The sequence below is a fragment of the Astyanax mexicanus genome, chromosome 3 (genome assembly GCF_023375975.1).
Source record: "Astyanax mexicanus isolate ESR-SI-001 chromosome 3, AstMex3_surface, whole genome shotgun sequence".
NCBI classification, from domain to species: Eukaryota; Metazoa; Chordata; class Actinopteri; order Characiformes; family Acestrorhamphidae; genus Astyanax; species Astyanax mexicanus.
In genome coordinates this window covers 2,165,574-2,185,193 of record NC_064410.1, presented here as the reverse complement: position 1 = coordinate 2,185,193, position 19,620 = coordinate 2,165,574, and the positions used below count along the sequence as shown (strand labels likewise).

Sequence of the window (19,620 nt, the reverse complement as noted above, 5' to 3'; positions counted from 1 at the left end):
CAGCAGATAGTGGAGGGGGGGAGGCAGCAGATAGTGGAGGGGGGGAGGCAGCAGATAGTTGGGGGGAGGCAGCAGATAGTGGAGGGGGGGAGGCAGCAGATAGTGGAGGGGGGGAGGCAGCAGATAGTGGAGGGGGGAGGCAGCAGATAGTTGGGGGGGAGGCAGCATATAGTTGGGGGAGGCAGCAGATAGTGGAGGGGGGAGGCAGCAGATAGAGGGGGGAGGCAGCAGATAGTGGAGGGGGGAGGCAGCAGATAGTGGAGGGAGGGAGGCAGCAGATAGTTGGGGGGAGGCAGCAGATAGTTGGGGGAGGCAGCAGATAGTGGAGGGGGGAGGCAGCAGATAGTTGGGGGGAGGCAGCAGATAGTTGGGGGGAGGCAGCAGATAGTTGGGGGGAGGCAGCAGATATTTAAAACTAATATTAAAGTAAGATTAAAGGGGATATTTGTGCACGGCTTTATCCATTATATATTGTATAGGGATTATATATGGTTTGCAGGCCTCAGGGGGCCTCTAAATATATATAAAACACTGTATATGTGGTCTTAAAGTGGCGTCATATCACATATTAGTCACATGTGGTTTAGACCAGAGGAGGATGGGTCCCCCGTGTGCAGCCTGGTTCCTCTCGAGGTTTCTTCCCACAGGTTTAAGGGAGTTTTTCCTCGCCGCCGTCGCCTCTTGTTGCTCGCTCACTCGGGGTTATGGTTCTTGTAAAAAATCACTAGACTAATAAACGTGATGTGACGCGACTTTAAAGAAACCACGTAACAGCGAGCTAAACCTTGACCAAATCATTTCATTATCTAAAGTTTCCTAATCAGTCATATAATCTCCCAATAAATATTGTAAATAAGAAAATGTCAATTCTGTGATTATTTTTACACTGTTTACACTGTTATATATATATGACATCATATAATACATTTTTTTAAGCAATTGTAGATATAAGACATATTTTTGTCTTATATTGCATCTGCATCTTTTTTGTTATTTCAGCTATTTCTCATTTTCTGCAAATTAATGCTCTAAATGATAATATTTTTTTATTTGTAATTTGGGAGAAATGTTGTCTGTAGTTTATAGAATAAAACAACAATGTTCATTTTACTCAAACATAAACCTATAAATAGCTAAATCAGAGAAACTGATTCAGAAACTGAAGTGCTCTTTTACTTTTCATTTCTGTACTGTTTGTTCAAAATCTTTGATAATAAAAGTGTAATTTTGTTATGTTAAAAAAGCAAACTGAACTGAAACTAAACTAAAAGAGAGAGAAGCAGAAAGTGCTCAGGCAGGGATTTTTAGAGGCAGCATGTGAACACAGAGCTCCAGCGTATTGCGAGGACAGCTGAGAGGATCATCGGCGTCTCTCTCCCCTCCATCACAGACATCTACACCACCCGCAGCATCCGCAAAGCAACCAGCATTGTGAATGACCCCACTCAGCGTCTGCTCACATCAGCGTCTAACACTGCAAAAAATAGGGGAAGTTAGGAGGACTCGCGACTGCATGCAGGCAAATAAGAGCACGCACCCAAGAACAAGACAAACCCAGACTGAGTTCACATCCCCAGAGAGCATGTCTCACACCCAGATACTAAACCACACACACACACACAATAATACCAACTCTGCAGCAGATAAGTTCTAAGTTATACAATTTTTCGAATTCTCTTATGCTACACATTCAACAGAGTAAATAGCTGATTTATTTCCATTTGGAAAATTGTAGAGCTCAGAAATCAATATTCAGTGGATTGACTGGCTTTTAATCACATTTTTTTTTCATGCATCTTGGCATCATGTTCTCCTCCACCAGTCTTACACACTGCTTTTGGTCATCCATCTTCCTCTTGATTATATTCCAGAGATTTACAATTAGGTAAAATCAAGGAAACTCATACTTTGTTGGTGGTCTCTAATTTTTCCAGAGTTGTAAGAGATCTAAGAGAAGAAGATTCTCAAAATCAAGAGTAATAGTTCAAATCTCGGAATGACCTTCCATTCTGGATCAAACAAGTGGAAATCAATCAGCAGTAGGATCAGTAGAGTTCCTTTAGACAACTTCTCGGAAACTACAGGCCAGAAACCACAGACAACAAATGTAATAAATCATGGCAAGAAAAAGAGCTAAAAGACACTGTCAGAACCATCTAGTGGTCACATGATAATATTACACTCAATTGATGTAATTTAAATCCCAGCCAGGGGAATCCCAGACAAGGGTTTCTACAGCCAGTCCAGAAAGGAACATGGAACAGGTAAAAAAAACTTCTCCTCCAATTTTAAAAGTTAGTTTTTAAGACTAGTTTACTTTCTGTAGAGAGCTCAAATTTAGTTTTTGGATTTATTGGGTCCTTCTGAACTCAAATTACATTACATTTGTCCAAAGCTTCTCACAATAGTGATGTAGAAGTTAAAGGTGATTTTTTTTTAGACAGGCCCAAAAAGAAGGTCAAAGGGAAATAGTGGGATAGAGAAGGAAAGGAGGGGAAGAAGGAAATGAGGTTAGAAGTAGTATTAGGTTAGTTTGTTAGAAAATAAGTTTGTTAGATAATTTAAACATTATCTTTGCCATTTGGGTTCAGAAGGACCCAATTGGGACCAAACTTTCTGGATTTTTAAATGGTAAAATAAATACTGTACCCATAGGAGAATATTCAGGTACATACAACAATAAACCATGAAGAGAAAAAGAGCTAAAAAGAGCTAAAGAAAAAAGAAGAAGTATAAGAAGTATTGGAGGAAATGGAGCAGGATAGATATGGCTTTAGTTACGGGAGAAACGTGATTGGAGGCTGATGGTGGGGGGAAGGATGTGGGTTGCTGTTTTTTTCTCTTTTTGTAAAATGAATTGTCAACACCACAGAAACAATGTAAAGACAATACACAGTCGGTGGGATTATTGGATATGTGTGTTTGCCACAGCGCTGACCTGTGTGTACGGGCTCTGGGAACGGGGTGATTGGTGTAATGCAGCCGTGGCCGGGGGGGAAACTAACACACAAAATGAGTCAAAGGCGCCGGGTACGGGTTTCCTGGTATAATACACACGTAAGAATAACAAACAGTGGGAAATCTCACAGTGGGCTTCCTGCTGCGTGGTATCACTGAGCTGGACGCTATCACGCAATCTCCGGCTTCTCAGGGGCGTCGGTGTGTCAAGAGGACTGCGTCAGAATACGCTGCTACACTCCTGAGTGCGTGCTGACCTACGACCCCTGAAGAAGGCCGGACCTCGGTCAAAATGACCCAAACACACTATTGACTGTGTATAATGTTGCTGTCATGTAAAGAACTCTACAAAACACTAACTCTAAAACACTACAAGATGACAAAAATAATATTTTAAGTGTAAAGAGTTTCTATATTTCAAATAATTTTAGAGCACTTCTTTTGATCTATTCATCATTCAGTCAAAACGTGAGGTGAGATTCAAGGATTTTGCATAACAACATTATCTACAGTATTTTCATATTGGGCTGCTGAGCTGCAAAATTGAATTGAAAGTTTATTTGTTTTGCTTGAATTGATTTAAATGTTATTGATATTTATTATATTTAGCTAGAACTATGCAGAAATCTTAATTTTATTCTCATACATTTATTTATTGAATTACATTTATATAAATGTTTGCACATTGCAAAAATTTATATTCTCCTCACTATTTCTCCTCTTATTATTTTTATCATTAAATTTTTCTACTGGGATGGGGTGATAATTGCCAAAAAGATCATTTTAAGACTATGGAAATTGGATACCCCACCAACATTTAAAATGTGGGTTACACGAGTTGCAAATATGCTGCATATTAAGAGGCTCTGGTATATATTTTCTGGTAATTTGATTAAGTTTTTTTTTTTTTTTAAACATGGAGCCACTTTTTGGAATACCTGACTATATACATGACCCCTGAACTGCTTGAATTTATGCACCAGGAGTGAGTAGTATAAAGTTATCCAAAAGCAGTGTGTAAGACTGGTGGAGGAGAACACTGTGATCAAAAACATGACTGAGATTAATATGAACTTGTTTTTTCTGCATTATTTTAGGTCTGAAAGTGTAAAAATGTTTTTATTTGTAATTTGGGAGAAATGTTGTTCGCAGTTTAAAGAATGAAACAACAATGTTCATTTAACTCAAGCATAAACCTATAAATAGCAAAAATAGAGAAACTGATTCAGAAACTGAAGTGATCTCTTCATTTTTTCCAGAGCTGTATTTTCTGTTTTGTTTGTTTTTTTTTGCAATATCATTATCAGTGTTAATACTGTGGGGAAATTTTGTAATGTGAAAATCCTATAAGTAAATGTTTTAATTTTATTTCATGTATTTGTTGGCTAGTCACAGATGTCTGCTTTCTAATAAAGACTCGAGGGAGAGTCGTTTGCATCCAGGAATCTTTCAGAGTAAAGAGTGATGAGGGGCTGCAGAGGAAGCTGGGTTACGGCCGGCTGAGCTGAGGGGTGCTGGGATCTTATCCCGGCTACAGGCTACAGAGAGGCCGGTCAGGAAGCCATTGTGTTGATAAAGTGTAGAGTGTGAGACGCAGAGCGCTGCGGGTGGCCTCTGCCCTGGCACTGCGCCCGAGCACTATTGTTCCTGCGTGTGAAGTGCCCCATTATCTGGAGGGTCCGATTCACCGGTTTCACCCCCATTTACTTTCACCTCCGGCAGAACCGGCCCAGGAGGAGAGTGGAATGAGAGAGTGGAATAGTGGAATGCTGTTAGGGGTCCAGCCACTAGGGGGTGACCAAGAGTCCCAGGCGTGTGCAGGAAAAGTAAAGCGGTAGGAAATAACACTATGATATGTGAATTATGATCTGCGTTTCCAAAACTGCTGTTGTCTTGTCTCTACCTTTTTTAGATGTAAAAAAATACCTTAAACCAGATGTCCAAACTTTTTTTGTTGGGGGACAGAAGGAGAAATATATTTGAAGTCACGGGCCACAGACTCTGTAATAAAACAAATAATGAAATATACCACTTTAAATAATACATTTTCCTGATTATTTCATTTACACACCATTTTACTTGACTTACTACGTATCTTTATCTTTGACAGTGTTGTGTAAACTAAGATTTTTCAAACTGATGTTTCATTTCATGATGTCTCTTAATATTAAACTCCTTAATTACGGCAACTTTTAGACTCTTTGGCCCGTTTTTGCTGCGCTAGAAATGCGCACCCTCTCCGCTTTTAGACTCTTTGGTCCGTTTTTCTGCGCTAGAAATGCGCACTCTCTCCGCTTTTAGACTCTTTGCCCCCTTTTTCTGAGCTAGAAATGCGCACTCTCTCCGCTTTTAGACTCTTTGGCCCGTTTCTGACACCTGGCTTTCAAACTTTGAATCTCACATTACAAAAACCTGCTTAACAGCGGGCCAACTTTCTAAAATACCTTTTTTATCTTTTTTTTTATATATATGTATTACTACATACAAAGCCTACAACACCATAACTTCTGGTGCCACTTGTGGAGATGCACGATTACAGTATTTAACTGTGCAGAAGAGGTGACACAAAAGAGTGGGTGACCATGTGTTAGAAGGCGTGTCCACAAATACAGTATTTGGACATGTAGTTTACATTCTGAATGAGTGAAGATCAAGCCCATAGTAACTGTAGAACTGACCAATCTGTGAGTCGTAATCCTCTATGGATATTCTGGCTTTATTGCAGTTGGGCCCAACTTATTTTGCCTCTTTAATTAGGGCCAGTGCATTAGCTTATCCCGGCCACATACTCAGTTTAATAAGCGATAATAACAGGTTTTGTTTCTAGGCCAAAAAAATCACAAGAAAGGCGTTCCTGTCCGCGTTATCGCCTTTAAAGTCACTAAGTGTATTTTCAAATTGTATGCTAAGTCTCTGGTATTACTGGAAGCTCATTAAACGGGCTGAAAATACAGCAGAACAGCCTGACCCAGAGGAAAAAAAGTAAAAAAAAAAGGGGGGCTTCACCACCTCTAGTCATTTCTCTCCCTGGTAACATTAGTGTGTAATTTAGCTTGTCGCTATAAGGTTAGCTTGCTTATCAGTAAGGTTAGCTAGCTCATTGCTAGCTTTAGTTCTCTCCCTGGTAACATTAGTGTGTAATTTTGCTTGTCGCTATAAGGTTAGCTAGCTCATTGCTAAGGTTAGCTAGCTTGTTGCTAGCTTTAGTTCTCTTCCTGGTAACATTCGTGTGTAATTTAGCTTGTCGCTAAGGTTAGCTAGCTCACTCGTTGCTAGCTTTAGTTCTCTTCCTGGTAACATTAATGTGTAATTTAGCTTGTCGCTAAGGTTAGCTTTAGTGTCTCTTATCGGAGGATCTACAACTGGAAAGGAAAGTCACTAAACCAAAGTAATTAAGTAAATTCACTTTTCCAATTAAGTTTTTCAGTTTAGTCTTTCAGACACAAATTTAATCAGCAATGATTTATTCACAACTGAACTCCAGACAGAGCCGAGTCAGCCTGAAGGCATGTTCTCACTGAACTTCAGCTAAGGTGTGTTCAGTGACTCACACACATCTGCCCTCTCACACACAGTCCAACCTGATCCATCCGGCTCAGGAAATAAAACAACAGCAGGTGCATCAGAAAGAGGAAACAGCTGATTAAAATTCCTGTGAAGACTGAGGACTGAATGAGGAGGAAGAACATCAATGTGGAGTGCCGCGTTTTTCGTTCACAATACACTGTATATTTTATGTTATTTCTGGACGATCCTCTGAATTTCTGCGTGATCCTCAGATTCCCTTTAAACTTTACATCCACCAATCAAATTTTATACATTTTCAATTCATGGGAATTGAAAAAAGGCACTTTAAGGCACAGTTTAGACAGTTTAGCAGTTTAAACAATCCGTGCCTGAGCATGCTTAGGTCACTTCATTGATCACTTATTTCTAGCTCAGAAAAACGGGCCAAAGAGTCTAAAAGCGTAGAGAGTGCGCATTTCTAGCACAGAAAAACGGGCCAAAGAGTCTAAAAGCGGAGAGAGTGCGCATTTCTAGCTCAGAAAAACGGGCCAAAGAGTCTAAAAGTGGAGAGGGTGCGCATTTCTAGCGCAGAAAAACGGGCCAAAGAGTCTAAAAGCGGAGAGAGTGCGCAGTTCTAGCACAGAAAAACGGGCCAAAGAGTCTAAAAGCGGAGAGAGTGTGTATTTCTAGCACAGAAAAACGGGCCAAAGAGTCTAAAAGTTGCCGTAATTAAGGAGTTTAATATTAAGAGACATCATGAAATGAAACATCAGTTTGAAAAATCTTAGTTTACACAACACTGTCAAAGATAGATAAAGATAGTAAGTCAAGTAAAATGGTGTGTAAATGAAATAATCAAGAAAATGTATTATTTAAAGTAGTATATTTAATTATTTGCTTTATTACAGAGTCTGTGGCCCGTGACTTCAAATATATTTCTCCTTCTGGCCCCCAACTAAAAAAGTTTGGACACCCCTGAAGTAAACCATTCACGGTTTAGCGTGCCGTGCCTGAGCACTTTTTGGGGTAATCATACTAGTTAATCGAGTCATGGTTTAGGAGGTAATTCCTAAAACATCATGTGTCACGCCTGGGGCTGAAAGCACTGCTGTCATTCCTGCAACAAGGTCTACCTGCGATCTCTAGTCTCCAGAATACAATGCCAAGAATGCACCACACAAACACATCACTCCCGTTCCTGACCACATGACACTGCACACGGCACAATCCGGATGCCAATCACCTGAATATTGACTGCACGTGACTTGAGGCTTGCAACGTTTATGGAGATGCGGGTTTCATTTTCCAGCAGTACTTGGCCCACACTGCACACACTGCCAAAAGTACCAATTGATCTTACTGTATATAATATTAAACTTTTCTGAGACACTGATTTCTGTTTTTTTTTTTATTGGCTGTAAGCCATAATAATCATCAACAATAAAATAAATAAACGCTTAATATAGATCACTCTGTGTGTTTAAGACGTCTATATAATATATAAGTTTCACATTTTAAACTGAAATACTGAAATAGTAGTGCTTGGTGCTGCAGAATAATGTAATAGACAGTCTAAACATCTGGGTGGGTGGCAGACTCCTGCGTTTCACTCTCCACACTGAAACAACGCGCTAAAACAAATCATACGCAGTGGTTTTATCTCACTAATGCCAGACCCGGTTTCTGAGTGGAGGGGCTTAACTCTGCAGCTCTTCCAGACATAAACACATGAGCTAATTCATCCATTAAATCAAGTGTGGAAGAAAATAAGCGATTAGCGGCAAAATTCAGTTTAGGGATTCAGTCAGTACACATTTACCATGAAGCTTTTTCCTGTGATGGATGTGAACCATCTGCGTTTAAACAAGAAAAAAATGAGAAGCTGTTGTGGGTAATACTGTAGGTGTTATATTTGTTCACCACAGGTGGGCAGTAATGAGTTCTATATAAAACCTAAAGGAAAATTCAACACTTTTCTTACATTTGTAGAGAAATTGTGGAGAGATTTGTCGAGATAATAGAAAGCAGAGGTCAAGATGAGTCTAACACATTGTGGCTAGGTATATTTTGAATTTGTTTGCTATTGACTGTGTTCAGTTCAGTTCAGTTTCTCTGATTTTGCTATTTATAGGTTTATGTTTGAGTAAAATGAACATTGTTGTTTTATTCTATAAACTACAGACAACATTTCTCCCAAATTCCAAATAAAAATATTGTCATTTAGAGCATTTGCAGAAATTGAAATAACAAATAAAGACCTCAAATAATGCAAAGAAAACGTTTTAAGTGTTCAGAAACAATCAATATTTGGTGGAATAACCCTGTTGGTTTTTAATCACAGTTTTTTTTTAATGCATCTTGGTGTCATGTTCTCCTCCACCAGTCTTACACACTGCTTTTTACTTCTGGTAGCATGATATGATACATTGTACTTTAAGTGAACTTCTCCTTTTAAGTAGGTGTACAAAAAGAAGTTATTTATGCCTGAAATGCTTCATTTTTATTTTAATTTATTTTTTGCATCAATTAGTGGGAACATTATAATACAGAATCCCTCCTCCTCTGTGAATGTAGATGAATGTTTCATCACTTCATCATTCAGACATCACTCATCACTGTTTATCAGTAAACATACTGTATTGTTACTGTCATGTCATCACATACACATTGGTAATGGGCCGTGTTATGGGGATGTGCTATGAAAACAGAGTTTTCTCTTTGATAGGTCCCTGTCCATTACCCATATCATATAAAAGAGACTTTCATTGCTTTATAAAAAAAAAACATATTGTGTAAAAAAAAAATAAACATACAATTTCAAAATATGTAATGCATTAAATAACTCTCGTTTGTCATTTTTTGCAATTATTTTACAGACATTTGATCACTGATTTAGCTTAGTTTACAGCAGTTCATGCATGTTCACATTTTACTGATGCAGAATGATGTTCATGCAGATGTTGGAGCAGATGATAGATAGATAGATAGATAGATAGATAGATAGATAGATAGATAGATAGATAGATAGATAGATAGATAGATAGATAGATAGATAGATAGATAGATAGATAGATAGATAGATTGGTGGGTGGATGGATGATGGATGGATGATGGATGGATGGGTGGGTGGGTGGGTGGGTGGGTTGGTTGGGTTGGTGGGTGGATAGATAGATAGATAGATAGATGGATGGATGGATGGATGGATGGATGGATGGGTGGGTGGGTGGGTGGGTGGGTGGATGGATGGGTGGATGGATGGGTGGATGGGTGGATGTTTGATGGATGGGTGGGTGTGTGGGTTGGTTGGGTTGGTGGATAGATAGATGGGTACCACAGGGAAAGGTGCCCACCACGCTGGGCACATGCATCCACTGTGTGTGTGTGTGTATGTTCACAAGTGTGTGTTCACTGCATGAATTGGTTAAAGAAGAGAAAGACAACTGTTCCAAGGTCCCTGAGGATTCCTATACAGGATATCTACATACTCTATACAGCTCTGGAAAAAATAATAAGAGACCATTGGAATACAATCATAAGAAAGATGGATGATCACAAGCCATCAAGCCACCAAGTTGAACTGCTTGAATTTTTGCACCAGGAGTGAGTAGCATAAAGTTATCCAAAAGCAGTGTGTAAGACTGGTGGAGGAGAACATGATGCCAAGATGCATAAAAAAAACTGTGATTAAAAACCAGGGTTATTCCAGCAAATATTGATTTCTGAACTCTTAAAACTCTTAAAGGCTCTGCATCTTTTTTTTTTATTGCTTTTTCAGACATTTATCATGTTCTGCAAATAAATGCTCGAAATTAAATTATTTTTATTTGTAATTTGGGAGAAATGTTGTCTGTAGTTTATAGAATAAAACAACAATGTTAATTTTACTCAAACATAAACCTATAAATAGCTAAATCAGAGAAACTGATTCAGAAACTGAAGTGCTCTCTTCATTTTTTTAAGATATCCAGAGCTGTATAACCAGTATTCTGTATATTTTAGCCTGGACTGTTTTATGAATGAAGCACCATAGAGGACAACCAATGAAGAACAGTACAGAGTTAATTTATACAGCACATAACAGTCGAAAAGAAAAGCCTCTTTAAATCTGAATTCTGAAGGATTAAGAGAGGGTGAAAAATTATGTAAAAATGAATAACGACTGGTTTCTGGTGTATAAAAGAGACTACAGGCAGATAGAAAAACGAGAGAATGGGAAAAATGTGGAATATGGCTTCTGTAACTGCATGTCAAAACATTCTCATCCTGTTCTTCCTCAGAACGTCTTTAGCCCTATTCAGGTGGGATTAGTTTCTCAGGGTGTTCTGGATTAATTCTCTATTTTATAGGGATATTTCCTCTGCGATTTTATTCCTGTACGGAACAACCTTGTACATGTTTTTCTCAGACGTCCTCTGAGGAAAAAATTACAGGCTAAATTCGTGGTCCTCCATTAATTTTAGTCCCGTCCGGATGCACATCTCTGAGTTTTGTTTGATAAAACTTTTTAATAACGTTTATTAAAATAGCTATTTGTCCACTGCTGCGCCCCGTAATTACTGTACACTTTGGATGCTCCACATTTTCCACGGAAATCCATGTATAAACACACAAAAACAAGTGAGTGAAAATGGAGGAGCTACTGAACGCCATGATGTCATGTGACCGAGAAAGGCGAGTTTTTTTTATTCTTCTCCTTAAAACACTTTTATGCAGGCAGTTCTGAACTTGATATCTGAGGGCAGGGGGTAAGCGTGAGAGCTGCTACACTATACATGAGAGCCACAGTGGCCCCCGAGCCTTTGGAGCTTCTTCTGGGGCCGACTCCAGCTCCGGCTCCTTCCCCAGCTTCACCTCTTTGAGGATCCCTCTGGTGGAACGCCCTCCTTAGTGCCGAGCGGAAGTTATCCGGCACAAAGCAGTAGACCACCGGATCCAAGCAGCTGTTGAGGCTGCTGAGGGTGACCGTCGTGTGGTAGGCCACCACGTGCTGCTCTCTGCTGCCCCCTAGGCGGAAGTACACCACGGCCTCGCGTACGTGGAAAGGTGTGAAGCAGATTGCGAAGACCAACAGCACGGCCACCAGGAGGCGCACGGCCCTCGCCCGCCGCCCCCAGCTCTGTGGCATGAGGCTTCGGCCGGCGGTTAAAGCACAGGCCGCTCGCGCAGTGAAGGCAATGATGACCAGCAAGGGCAGCACGAACTCCAGAACGGTGAGGGCGAAGAGTGCGGTCAGCTGACAGCAAGAAGATCCATTGAACTCCAGAGCCGTGGTCTGGAAAGAGTAGGTGACCACCACAGCGAAGAGCCAAACAGCAGCACTGACCCCTCGAGCCATGCCCGGGCTCCTCCAGCGACTAGCAGCCACCCACACCACCGCTAAGTACCGGTCCACGCAGATACTAGTGAGGAAGAGGATGCTGCAGTACATGTTGACGAAGTAGCTAAAGGTGTGCACATAGGAGCAGGCCAGGCAGTTGCCGCCACTGTAGTAAAGCGCCACTCGAGCCGGCAGCGACAGCGCCACCAGCAGGTCAGCAACAGCCAGGTTGATGGTGTAGATGACAGGCGCTGTGCGAGTCCTGGTGCCGGTGCAGAAGACATACAGGGCCAGACTGTTGAGCGACAGCCCCACGACAAACATGAGGGTGTTGACCACCATAAGAGCCACCCACAGGCTGTGGAAATCCTGGTACAGGGCCTCGTCCAGGTGAGCCAGTCGCTTCAGGTAGGGCACTCCCCAGAGGCGGTGAGAAGAGTTGACCAGAGGGTCAGCGGTGATGTTGAAGAACTCTCGGAGGAGCGTCTCCATGACTGTCAAGAGAAGAAACAAAGAAATAAGGCTTGGGATCGACCATTTACTGACGCTTTAATCTTGGTTGCACTAGTGCTTTGCTTATGTTTGGGCCGAATAGCAAAATAGCAGGTGTGAAAGGAGCAGCAATTTAGATTTTAGAGTTTTTTAGAGATTTTCTGCCCAAGCCCGATCCCGGCGGGCTCAAGAAAATGATCTGTGATGTACTGTTTTTGTGTTTTTGCACTTAAGCTATAAGCTCAATATAAAAAAGTTGGTTTGTTTGGAATATTTTATATTCTTAGACCATCATTCTTGTAGCCTAATTTACCAATGTTTAGGCCTGTGGATCATTATTCACATTGTTTGTGTTTTAATTTTTCAGAGAATAGGTCTATGCTATATGCTATATTTGTGACTGACATTCAGAGATGAATATGAGACAAAAGACCAAAGTTCCAGCTTTTATTTCCAGGTATTTACATCTTTACATTCAGAAGATAGCACCTTGGGTCTGAACCCACCCATTTTTCTTGTGAGTAAAAGTATCGGAACGGATAAACTTAAAGTAGATTAAAGTGAATAAGTTGCAAATCTAATGGTAGCAATAACTGTATCAAGCATGTGACCCACTGACATTAGCATTTGTGATGCTAACTATTAATCACAATTGTTTTAGGTGAAAGATACTTCCCACAAATAATAATATTATTATTAATAATTATTATTTAAATGTCCTTTTCAAAACTGCTAAACCACATAAACATATAAACCATATAAACATATAAAATCATTATGTTGAATCAACGCAAAATTGATGTGTGCAAATAAATCAAATCTGATGTTGGAAATCAACTTTGGTTTAATAAATTAGCAAAAAATGGAAAAATGGTTGATGTTGGTTCAATGTAATTTTTCTATCTAATATTTTCCCATTTTTAACTCTAAACTGTGAGATGCAAATTGATAATTGAATATTTCATGAGTATGGCTAAACCAATTAATACAAACCAGTTAATATATAGCATTCACATTAGCGTATACATTTTTCTGAAGCATGCTGAAATATCATCAAATGAAAGATTATATTTAGAAACTACAAAATACAAATACAAAAATATCTTACTTAAAACAGAACCTTACCTTTAAGATTAAATAGTCTGGAGGATCTCTGAAGAGTTTCTGGAGAAGATTTTTCTTAAAATTCTGAACTCTAACGTTGAACAGACAGCACACTTCATTCATCCAGGCAAATTAAAACATCCCATCTTTCAAAAGTGGTAAAAGTGTCCAGGTCTGGAAGTGTTATATATCCGGACCATCCGGATAATTTACTCACATAAAATTAAATGTAAAAGTACAAAAATATTCCAATTTTTTGGTTTGTTTTGGCCTCTCAGTTCTGGATGCCTGGGTCTCTTGACGTTCTCCGGTCTGCAAGTCCTTATTTTAGCTTTTGGGTCCTTTAGCATGTCTGAGTGTGTGCTGGAGTGTGAGTGTGTGAGCTGGAGTGTGAGTGTGTGCACTCTGAGGCCTCTCTCGCTCTTTCTTACTTTCCAAATCCCTCTTTCCCTGAAGCTCGGACAGGGAGGAGAAACCTGCCCAAGTTCGCTCCTGCTCTGACGTCACTGGCTGTGAATCAAGGGCTCAAACCTCATCCCCCGATTAAGAGTGTGATAAAGCCTTATACGGCAAAGACGGTGATATTTAACGAAAATAAAAATGATTTGACCCAATTTGATCAAGTCAAACATGCACATTAAATGGCTCCTGAGGACAGTCGAGAAGATCATCAGAGCTTATCTTCCTCCATCATCGACATCTACACCAACAGCATTGAGGTGTAGTAGAGTAGCAATGCACCAGCTTCTTCCACCAGGCAGTCAGACTCCTCAACACACAGAGCCTCTACTACCAGACTCTGCAACAGCTTCTTCCACCAGGCAATCAGACTCCTCAACACCCAACGCCTCCAACAACAAACTCTGCAACAGCTTCTTCCACCAGGCAGTCAGACTCCTCAACACCCAATGCCTCCACCACAAGACTTCACTAATGCTCTCATCACTGAATACAATCAAATCCTCACAGTAATTATTCAGTCATTTCGTAGAAAGCCTTCCTCTGTCACAACTTACTGCTTTTACTCCAACCAAAGCATGATAAACACTTTTTAACATTCCTGATATCTGAAAAAAAAACTATAATTGAGAAGGTGTCCCAATACTTTGTCCATATATTCTACCAGTCAGACCTGAATACCTGCATTTGGTGGCACACATGATATCTAGGAATAAATCAATGAAGTTATACTTATATAACACCTTTCTAGGAATAGGAACCCAAGAATGCTTTATTTTTACTCACCACTCATAAACACACTAGTGAAAAACGGCAGCCAATAGCGCACAGCATACTCTCAACCAGAAACAACCGTCCACCTGGTATACTGCATCAGGCACTACAGCATTTTAACCATTTACACACAACACACACAAACTTAAATAAATACCATACACACACATACACACCATATCTATTTACTCTTAGAGTATCCAATTGTGGGAAGAAACTAGAACTAGAACATGGAAACTCCACCCAGATAAGGACTTGAACCCAATGTTCATGGAGAACGTGCTAACCACTAATCCAAACAGACATTTAGAAAGACATACAGAAAAAATGCACATGGTGACTCACTCACAGAAATGTATGAACGTATAAACTGAATATATGAGACATCACTTTCCTGTATCTCACATGAATACCCTGCACTGCAGTGCTGTAGTTCCAGTAAGAGATAGGACAGATAGATAGGACAGCAGGCAGTGTGCTTAACTCCCCCCGTCCTCTCTGTAAACAGACCTTTTTAATTCATCCCGCTCCGCTGAGGGAACATCCTCAGTAAGTCACCTGGCAGGAGTCCATCTCCAAAGTGACTAATGTAAATCAAAGCTTTATGTTCTTCATTCAGATCGGGAGAGGTGGAGAAAGATCACATCATCTCCAGATAAAACCCATATACAGAGCTGATGAAGAAGAACAGATCAGTTAGTGAGAGAATTTTTGGATTTTTTAGCTCAGTGGTTCTTAAACTGTAGTACAGGCTCCACTGATACTGTACTAAAATATTAAGGAATTAACTATATAAGGTTTCTGTAACACTTTATTTTAAGAAACACAAATTAGGCGCTTATTAATGTGTTATTACTTGCTTAATAAAGCCTTAATTAGACATTTGTAAATGATTTATTCGCTACTGTTGATTATTGTTTCTGGTTAATACTCTGGTTAGTATTTTATCCTACTGAGAATCTCAGAAACAGGATTTATAATAGACAGAGGCCAAACAGTGTTTACTACACAACTGCAAAATCGGACAAGATATAACAACTTATGCAACAGTTGCATCTAAAAAAAAGAAAAATTAAAATATCATTGAAAAGTTACTTTATTTTAGTAATTAAAAAATGTAAAACTCATAAAACTCAGATATTATATAGATGTATTACACACAGAGTGATCTTATTTTTTTTTTTGTTAATGATTATGGCTTACAGCCAATGAAACCCCTCCAAAAAATCCTCTCCTCTCAAAAAATTTGAATATTAAACAGTATAAGACCAAACGGTACTTTTGGCAGTGTGGGCAGTGTGCCAAGAAGTCCTGCTGGAAAATAAAATCTGCATCTTCATAAAAGTTATTATCAGCAGAAGGAAGCATGAAGTGCAGTAAGATTTTGCAGGAAAACAAAACTGCAATGAGTTTAGACTTGATAATAAAACACAGTGGATCAACAGCAGCAGATGACAGACATGTCTCTCCAAACAAACCATCACTGATCATCAGTAAATTGAGCATTTCATTGGAAACCAAGAAACACTGTAAATTACACTCAACAGTGTTTCTCTCAACAGTTTATTTGCCAGTGTTAAATCTAATTTAATGTTACATTAACGCAGATTTACCCTGTGATTAATATACAATACGTTTTTCGAGGCTGATTTTTTTTGCATTCATGGGTGATAAACAGTGTTGACTTAAAAGTAAATTTAGAGGTTGGGATGACTTTGGGATTATAAATTACTTTACTCGATTTGACAGATAAAGTACAACCGAGTGGAAATTTAAAGAGGATGCTTTTCTAAAAAGCATCTCCAACAAGTTTAATATGACAAATGTCTAAAGAGTGACTTTTAAAACACAGTGAACTGCTGCGATCTTCCAGCGTACAGAGAACAGAACACAGAGGCTTTCATCGAGGAATCCATAATGCATGATAAATGCAGAACTGCAGAACTTTCAGCTTCTTTTTTTTAAGATGGAGCATGCAGGCCCAATCTTTCCACCTTTGCCGTTATTCTACACAGTTTACTCTTCAGAACTCGCAAAGTCTGAACTCCTGATGGCTTAATCCCCCGAAATACGCCTCTATTGGGGATGATTGATTCACGTGGACTTTGCAAATAACAAATAACGTTTGAGAATAACTGCAGAGGTGTAATTAATGGTGGGCTTGTCAACAGAGTGGGTTTCCTACATTCCACCACCTCTCAGACGAAGCTCTGAAGAGAGCGAGGAGGGAAGGTTCTCCAGCGTAACTCCAGCTCTCCTGTGTTTCTGTTAGGGGGCTTTAGCGCCGGCCGATGTTTTGAAAGGTCGTGTTTCACGGCTCTGATGCTTCTCGCTTGGGGGGAAAGAGGGTGGATAGATGTGGACTTTGCTGGACTTTGCTGATTGCTTATTGAGTTAATAAGGGGTTAATAAGTCACTAATAGACCAAGATGTGCACCATAACCTAAAGTGAGCGTCTGTTAAACACTAATTAGAGACTAAAAAGCACAAAATAAACATGTATTAAGTCATTCTCCATCAAAATTTGGCTAATAAGAGCTTAATAATTCACTAATACACCAAGAACTGTACCATATTCCCAAGTTAGGTTCTGTTCATCACTAATTAGAGACTAAAAAGAACTGTGTGTTTGATTACCATGTAAAGAAGTTGAATACTATAAATGCAATTTGTTTTTTAGCACATTTATTCTCTACTGAATCCGAGCAGTTTTATTCTCTGATGTAACATAACTGCTTATTGTGCACTATAAGAACTAATACAGCCATCATTCTGCAGCGTAACTCCAGCTCTCCTGTGTTTCTGTTAGGGGGCTTAAGCACCGGCCGATGTTTTGAAAGGTCGTGTTTCACGGCTCTGATGCTTCTCGCTTGGGGGGAAAGGGGAGGGATAGATGGACCCGTGGGGGCAGGATCAGGGTGGTCTGCCAGCGTACTCTGGTTTAACATCAGTAAATATTTAAAGGACTCTTTTCTGTACCACCTAGTTTGTCACTGTCTGATTTCAGATGTTCCTGGGTGTTGGTATAGTTATACGAGGTGAGCTGGAGTTTTCACATCAAAAATACTATACAGTATTAGAATCTGTGTTGGTGATTGGAGGAATGGAAGGACTTTTGTGATAATATGTGGTGTTAGTCCTTAGGTTCAATATAAGCACTGTTCTAATGCTAAATTATTATGTTGTAATACATTTCAAGGCAAGTATCTATGATTTTTTTATGATTTGTGTAAAATAAAGACACTATGTAAAGCTCATATACTTCTCTAATGCCAGGTTCACACCACACGACTGGTAAATGATTGGCGACACATGGTCACCAATTACACAATTTTTCACTATAAGCTTCCACACTAGTTCTAGCAGGAATAAAATCAGCTCTAGGTCAGTAAGCACAACCAGAATTAGAGAAATTGAAAAAAAAAATTAAAGGATTTTAAGGATGTGTAGGCCACACAATACTGACCCAAACAACAATTACTACCCCCATTTAAATTGAATTGAATTCAATTCAATTGAATTTTATTTATATAGCACTTTTTTACAACATAAGTTGTTGAACAGTAAGGCAGAGAGATGGAATTAATTTTTAATTTTGGATTTATGTAAAACAGAGAGTATAAAACATTATCAGAGTGTGATTATCTATCTAATGCAGGGGTGTCCAAACTTTTTTGTTGGGGGCCAGAAGGAGAAATATATTTGAAGTCATATTTGAAGAAGACTCTACAATAAAACAAATAATGAAATATACCACTTTAAATAATACATTTTCCTGATTATTTCATTTACACACCATTTTACTTGACTTACTATCTTTATCTTTGACAGTGTTGTGTAAACTAAGTTGATGTTTCATTTAATGATGTCTCTTAATATTAAACTCCTTAATTACGGCAACTTTTAGACTCTTTGGCCCGTTTTTCTGCACTAGAAATGCGCACTCTCGCCGCTTTTAGACTCTTTGGCCCGTTTTTCTGCGCTAGAAATGCACATCCTCTCCGCTTTTAGACTCTTTGGCCCGTTTTACTGCGCTAGAAATGCGCACCCTCTCCGCTTTTAGACTCTTTGGCCCGTTTTACTGCGCTAGAAATGCGCACTCTCTCCGCTTTTAGACTCTTTGGCCCGTTTCTGACACCTAGCGTTCAAACTTTGAATCTCACATTATAAAAACCTGCTTAACAGCGGGCCAACTTTCATTCTATTTCTAAAATACCCCATCGTAGTTTGGACACCCCTGATCTAATGACTCCGGCAGATCTGAATAAAACAGCCTAACTAAAGGGAGAGAGACAGAGGGGTAACATAGACACGGAGGCTCCCTGAAACACCAGCACTCACCCACTTCACCAATGTTATATAACAACATATAGCAGCTGTAGCTTTTCTACATTCAAACGTTCTGTTCACAGGTTTTAAAATAAACCCAATGCTACCAGAACGCCGCCAGGGTTTCTCAAACACTGTAATTCTCTCACTTCCAGCCCTGTTGCTGTGTGTGTAGCATAGGTTGGTGTTAAGCTGGACCCCACTGGCTTCCTGTTTTAAACATGTGTCACCGAGACGGAGACCAGAGGACCACTATACTTCAGCTCTGGCCTTTTAAACCCCCTATAAAATAGCTGTATTATAACATCCACTCTCCTGCATATACAGAGAAACTAACAGCAGGACAGGGCAGGTGTGTCTGGATGAAGACCGTCCTCAAGATAGCTCCTCTTCTCTGCAGAACCACTGGTCATCAGTGGTCCATTATTGAAGGACCTGACCCGGGTTATGAGAATAGAGCAGAGGATCTGTTGCTATAACTTCAAGACGGGGATACAGGACTAACTTCAAGGCTGAGGAACAGGTCCTTTACCAGAGCGAATGCACCAAAATAACACCTTAAAACTAGCGAACACTTGCCAAATTTTCTTGTAAGCGTTGTGAGAAGGAATGGCAATATTACAAAACATCTTTACCGTTTTCAATTTTATAGAATTAGTTCTATAAAAGATCCACCAGAT

General features: G+C 39.6%; 1 protein-coding gene across 1 annotated transcript; it reads right to left on the bottom strand.

The window, feature by feature from the left end:
- Window positions 1–10,237: 10,237 nt before the first annotated feature.
- On the bottom strand, window positions 10,238–12,274 carry LOC103024905 (G-protein coupled receptor 20). Its single transcript, XM_007236606.3, has one exon. It carries the CDS (start codon window positions 12,272–12,274, stop codon window positions 11,171–11,173), a length of 1,104 nt encoding a protein of 367 aa, XP_007236668.3. The 3' UTR covers window positions 10,238–11,170.
- Between the last annotated feature and the right edge of the window lie 7,346 nt (window positions 12,275–19,620).

What these genes read in the sequence shown, in the direction of transcription:
- LOC103024905 (XM_007236606.3), bottom strand. Translation starts at nt 12,274, where the DNA reads ATGGAGACGCTCCTCCGAGAGTTCTTCAACATCACCGCTGACCCTCTG.